The sequence below is a fragment of the Sprattus sprattus genome (genome assembly GCF_963457725.1).
Source record: "Sprattus sprattus genome assembly, chromosome: 1".
Taxonomy (NCBI): Eukaryota; Metazoa; Chordata; class Actinopteri; order Clupeiformes; family Clupeidae; genus Sprattus; species Sprattus sprattus.
In genome coordinates, this window is record NC_137920.1 from 69576500 (window position 1) to 69583000 (window position 6501).

Here is a 6501-nt window from a genome sequence, read left to right on the forward strand (position 1 = left end):
TTCAAAGGCCGGTGTTTATAAATATGCTGAGTTCTGCGATTCATGGCTACTTCAAAGACTTAGGCTATACGGATGTTTATAAATAGTCCCTTTTCCCCTTTTCTCTGTGCTCCCATGCAAATGTAAGTAACATTTCTTAGTGTGAGTATTTCTGTAAAAGAAAGGTAGAATAGACAGCTTTGTAGAGTGAGGACCCCTCTGAGATGTAATGTGATGTCTAAACTGTCTCTGGTTTGTGTGTGTGTGTGTGTGTGTGCTCAGTAAAATAGAGATGGAACCTGTGTGTGTGTGTGTGTGTTTCTATGCAGTAAGTAAAAAAAAAAAATAAGAAACATCCAACATGTTCTGTTAAATGGCTGTCAAAAGTATAACAAATGGCCGGTCCTTTAAACCAATGGCAATAAAATCTGTGGTATGTTTCCTTATCATGGAACACTTAGTTGTTGAACTTCTATGGGTTTGATCTATAAGCACTAATTAAAATGGAGACATCAACCTGAAGAGGAGAGAATATGGAGATAAGACAGTGGGAAGTCATAAGGTTTATTCATGGCATGTTTTGACAAGTGCAGACAAGTTATGAAAGCATTTTATAGGTTCTGTGGAAGTACACAACACATATTCCGTGTGACTTATATGACACAGTTCAACATGTTTTATAGTTTTTATATAATATTACAAACATCAAGATATTTAATACATTAACATGTGTTGTACATTACTCATGTTGGAATTCCAACATCAGTGCCAAGGGTTATATTAAAGGATTTTCTTTTCTTTTCGTTTCCCATATCCATAGCACACCTTCAATTTAGACAGAGATGAACTTTGGTAAGCCTACGTCTTTTTTCACACACACACAAAAAACAACCTACTGATTCAAATCACACATCTAAGTGAAGTCTACTGGCAAATGGGTATTTATGTAAGCAAGTATTACAAATAAAACACTTTATAGCCCTGTTTCCAAACAGCCTGAACCCTTTTGGGAGAGTACCTGTTGATATGAAATAAGAGAAATAATAATCTCTAAGCTTAAAAGTACCATTTTTTCACGAGTTTTTGAGCATGAACTCTCTCATTACAGTAAAATGTATTTCTAGTTACTTTCACCTTCCCTGAGGTTTTCTGGTTTTGAACTCAAAAAGTTGAATGATTATATATTTTTATTCCATGTGGAACAATAGTCTAATCCCTGCAAGACCCATGGCTCTTAAGAGTTCTGGAGTGTTCCACATTGTTTCTCTTTTCCCTGGTTTATGATGCATAGTGACTGACACTTTTCAGTAGCATCCATTTACCAGTTAGCCTCCATTGTGTCTTTGAGTCAATTTCTTTTTTGTTAATTTCTAAGTACTGTAATTTTATGTGGTGGTCAGTTGTACGGTACAGAAAGAGATTTCATTTAATACATAGTGGTGTATTGAGTTTAATTACATAATCTCTGTCCATGTTATTGTCTAGTCCCTACCCTTCCAAGCAGAGCTAACCCAAAATCTGCTCCAAGAGCTTAAAAATGCTCACCACTCTGGAATTTGAGACTGTTAAAAGCTCAGAATATCAACAGGCTATTTTGTATCCTTGTCCAGGGGGCAAGTAGAAAAGCTTCAGGGCACCCTAAGGGTGTGAAAGACAGGTGTAGTGTGTCCGCATCGCTCTGAACTCATCGGGACTGTGACGCCGAGCGCAGAGTGGGTGTATCAGGAGTCCCAGGATCTCTCAGGTCACTCAGCTTCCTGGAGAAAGAGCTGAGGCGTGTGCTGATGGAGTCCCTCTTCTGAGACAGGCGAGGCGCCTTCTCCCTGTACAGGCGCCGCAGCTGCTCCCGGAAGTGGTTTCCCACGAAACAGTACAGGAAGGGGTTGATGGCGCTGTTGGAGAAGCCCAGGCAGAGGGAGAATGACATGAGCAGCTCTACGCCCTTCTCCAGCCAGCACGGCATGTGGACGCCCAGCGACATCAGAGCGCTCAGAAACGTGAGGACGTGGAATGGGAACCAGCACAGGAAGAAGGCCAGCACCACGGCGACCACCATGCGCAACACCCGGTCCAGCTGTTCTGGGCCCTGCTCGATGGCGGGCCTGAGCAGGAGGTGGCGTCCGATGCGGTAATAGCAGGTAACGATGACGGTGAAGGGGAGCAGGAAGCCCAGCGTGTTTTTGGCCAGAGCCTGGGCGTGATACCAGTGTGCGGAGGGGTACAGGGCAACGCAGCCCGTTACGTTCAGCGAGGGAAGCGGGTGCAGTTGGCGGAAGTACACGTTGGGCACCGTGCTTATCGCGGCTATCACCCAGATGACTGTGCTCACCGCTCTGGCCCGGCACACACTCCGGCTGGACTGGGATCTGAACGGGTGGACGATGGCCCGGTAGCGGTCCACGCTCATGCAGGTGATGAAGAAAATGCTGGCGTAGACGTTTAGAGACATCAGACCCCCGCACGCTTTGCACATGACCCAGCCAAATACCCAGGTATAGTCTAACGAGTAGTACACGGCCCAAAACGGCAGACTGGACAGGAACAGCAGGTCCGACATGGCCAGGTTTACCAGGTATGTGTTGGCAACTGTTTGCCTGCAGGAACGCTGACAGAGCACACACACCACCAGCACGTTGCCGAGGAACCCGAGCACAAAGATGACGCTGTACATGGCGGGGATAAGACCTTTCTGGTGCAAAGGCGGGGAGAAAGTGTCACAGGATGCTTCAGGCGCAGAGATGTTCTGACCATTTTCGGTATCCATTGGGTTATCTGCACTTGGTTGACCTCGTTGCTGGCTCTTGAAGCAACTGTTGGAAAGGGAAAAGAAGTGTGAGATCAGTAGACATTTATTATGATTATCTCCCTCTGGAACGAAATACTGTTTTCTGATTGGCTAATGGGGTGTACATTAAGTTCGTATAACCGGACACCTTGGACGTAGTCCCAGTAGAAACGTATGATGAACTACCCTTCAGAGTTCTTTCAAAAAACTGTGTTCTGTTCTCATTGTGCAGGGATGCCCAATAGAGACCCTTAAATCATACATAAAATCTTTCTGACAACTAGGTCTCAAGTGAGTTGTGAAAGTGGTCCAGTTGTCCATGGAAAGGAAGAATATTTTCCAGCATGTTTACGCAAATATCCCTGACCATGGCAGCTGTTCCCTGCCCTTACATAATTACGATGTGAACTAAAGCAGGGCATGGCAGTACATGAACCACTGGTGTTCCATCGGGACAGAAAGTACTGACGTGTGTGAAGACACATTGACTCCACATGTTTGTGCTTACTAGGTTTGTGTACATGTGGGTATGTGAACATGTGTGAGAATGCTAGTGTGTGTATGTGAGAGAAAGATGTAGAGGAAGTTCAATGCTTACATGTGAACATGGAGTGTCACTTTGGAAGGCAATAGTTTGACGTGCTGTTTAAGTGAGTTCTCTTTCTCTGTGGTTCCTCAGTTCCCCCTTAGGACTTTTGGAGCCTGAGAAAGCTCCCCCCCCCCCCCACACACACACACATACTCTCCCCCCACCCTTCCCTCCGTTCACTGCTGAAGGGGGCCCCATGACTCTGCAAACCCCCAGTGCCGTTATGCAACTCAGGCCCGAAGGCTGTGGTGATCCCTTCATATCCTCCCTATGAGGAACGCTTTACAGTTCCACACAGGACAATTACAACCTACTGCAGTGTGCTGTGAAAAGTCTAGAAAAATATATATACATATACGGACAATGTTTCAAGGTATAATTTAATGAGTTGAGTTCACTTTTTACAGCTAGACAAACTTGGAGGACTTTATGATATAGAATGTAATTATTCCCAGGGAGTGTTTAAAATAGACATTTCAAATATGGATGGAAATTAGTATCTGGTGGTTCGCAACACATGAATACTCTATACAATCTTTCTAGACTTGCTACCATTGTGCATCATCTTGATTCATTTCAACACATTCATGGTCATTGTGTGATAACTTCAGATGTGTCATTTCTGTCCAAATCGACCATCAGCTTCATATGCAGTGTGTTATGCGAATTTTCAATTTTCTCTGCACTCTCACTTTTACAGGTAGAAACAGACAGTTCTTTGCTAATAGTCAGTTTGAAGCAAAAACTCACACACAATATCACTATGCCCCATGCCCCATGAACCTGTATTTAGTATTTTTCCCTGTAAAATCAACACGCTCACGCTCGCTGGAGAAAAGAGGTCTGCTATGCATTTTCTCGCAGTGGAATGTACCCAGATTAGATTACTAGTTAAAACACACAGGCTAAACCTTAGACACTTAGTAACGGGTATGGCATGCAAAGCCATGTTTATCTTACAGTTATTTGTCAAATAATATTCCACAGTTCAGTTCTACAGTATGGCAAGTTTTAATTGATCCTTACTCAGTGAGATACGTTCCAGTGGTTGTCTGTGCCCCCAAATCCAAACTCGCTTGACTGTTTTCTGCAGACAGTCCAGTCAGAATAAGAAAGGAGAGCAATCTGACCTTTAATCCAAATAGAAATCCAGAGATGAAAGAGCAAGGTCCAGAAGCTTCGTAGATGAGATTGCCTTATGCGTTTCTATGCGTGTGTACTGCATGTAGTTGATCAGATGGGCAGATCTACAAGCTCTCCCAAAGTTTTTATGTTTCCTCCGCTCTTAAGGGACTCCTCGATGAGGAGAGGGGGGGAGGTGGGGTGCAGGGGAAGGGAGAAAGTGATTTGACTGTATGCCAGAAGTCCAGAATTGGCCATCCAATCGCCAGGAAAACCAGTCCCCAAACCCCTGTCAAAAAATATTGACGCTAACACTACGTCACAAAGAGGGCTGAAATCAAATCAAGATGTTGTTGGTGTGGATTTTATGTCTTTTATTGAATACAGGGGTTCTTTCTCTGCTGAAAGACAAGACTATAATGATTTATACATTCGTATCTGATGAGAGGAACGATTATAGTCTTTCGTTCGATCTTGATCATTTCTGCTTGGCCCTGGCAAAAGTTCTTCCTCATGGGGATTTGTTAAGGATCATAATGATGATGATACCTCTGGCAGTTCTTGTGTTGCACTGGTAAAACATCAAAACATTCTCAAGTTACAGAGGCAATGCAGAAAATAAGCCGGCTCAAGTTTGAGGTCAGATGATCTATCTTGTCTAATTTCTCATTTCGTTAGCAACATCATCTTTAGTGACATCATTTATGACAATTAAGGGCGGAATGGCCAGAAGCCCCCCTTTCTGAGTGGCAGCAGCTCGGTATGGCCCCTTGCTCTCACCTCGTGAAGATGTGGCTCCAGTGTGTGGAGGGCAACTTGTTCCCATAAACATGCCAATTATCTGATTAACCACGAACTTGAGCTGTTCCGTTTGGGGCAGATGTTTGTCTCCACAGTTTTCTGGAAAAACAAGAAGCACTTCATGTTCTGCCGGTGGTCTCCTAAATATGGATATGGGTATTTTGTTTTTGTAGCTGTTTCCCTAAGACCAACAACTCCACTGTCTATCTTTTTGTATTACTGTCAATATGAGGCAATTTCCAATGCATTCTGTTAGTTTTATATTACTTTTCAGGGATTTAAAACTTGCTCATAAAACTTCATTTTATGATTATGAGGGATTTCACCTGCAGAGTTCATAAAACATATGCCTGCCTTGGGAATCTCCTGTTTCTGTTGTGTTGTGCAACACAAAAAGTGAAGAGAAATTCTGAAGATCAGCCAGATCAGACCAATAAAACATATCCGTGTGCTCTGCACAAAAAAGGTTATATCCAAAACATTTGAGGATCATGGAGCAGAAAAGTCCAAATTTGCATAAAACAAAAATGTCCATGTTTGAAGATAGTCATGGATGACATCCCTGCTAATGGGTACCGTGGGCCACCTGATAAAAGTGTGTGTTCTTCGTGATGTCATAGCCACATCATACGGTCTGTGTCGCTGTGTCTAATACCATGTGTGTCAACATGCATTAGCACTGACGTCATCAAAATGGACCAAAGATCACCTATCAGAGAGGTGTATATAGGATCGTCTCACTATTTGATAAATGCCAGAGGATAAGCTAGGAAAACAGAGCAGTGGCCGCAGCTTATGACCTCATTGTTTTGATTTAAGGCAAGAAAGATAAAATGATCTTAATCCTTGTGGAATTTGTGCTGGAGAGGAAGTGCAGTCACAATTACAAAATAATGTTAAAGGTTATGGACCGCGTTTTGCACAAGAGGAAAATGTAAGCAACAGCTAATGGCAGATTTGGCCTTTTTGGTTTCCAAAATCAATTTGGAGCTAATCTTTTAGGCCGAATCTCATAGGAAGTAGAGGTAAACAAAGACATCATCATCTGTATTCGTGTCTACATCTGTTTAACCAACAAAATGATCTGTCTCTGTATCTGTATTCAGAGAAATTAAAGAGGTGGACGTGGTTTATGCCAGAAGTCACATTAAGCCGGGAAAAGGTGGTATAACACTCCTTGGTAATGCCATTGTTGTGCCTTCAAAGTATCAAATTGATTTCAAAT

At 43.1% G+C, this 6501-nt stretch overlaps 1 protein-coding gene across 2 annotated transcripts; it reads right to left on the reverse strand.

The window, feature by feature from the left end:
- Window positions 1-562: 562 nt before the first annotated feature.
- On the reverse strand, window positions 563-4605 carry agtr2 (angiotensin II receptor, type 2). Of its 2 annotated transcripts, none has more exons than XM_080847174.1 (2): window positions 4484-4605; window positions 563-2789 (listed from the first exon to the last, which is right to left on the reverse strand). In XM_080847174.1, the coding sequence occupies exon 2, from the start codon at window positions 2741-2743 to the stop codon at window positions 1664-1666; it is 1080 nt and encodes a 359-aa protein (XP_080703300.1). In that variant the 5' UTR covers window positions 2744-2789; window positions 4484-4605; the 3' UTR covers window positions 563-1663. The 2 variants fall into 2 exon arrangements, with proteins under 2 accessions (XP_080703300.1, XP_080703299.1); XM_080847173.1 differs by having other exon boundaries at window positions 4380-4599.
- Between the last annotated feature and the right edge of the window lie 1896 nt (window positions 4606-6501).

Excerpts from the sequence above, each read along its gene's own strand:
- agtr2 (XM_080847174.1), bottom strand. The coding sequence starts at position 2,743 with ATGGATACCGAAAATGGTCAGAACATCTCTGCGCCTGAAGCATCCTGT.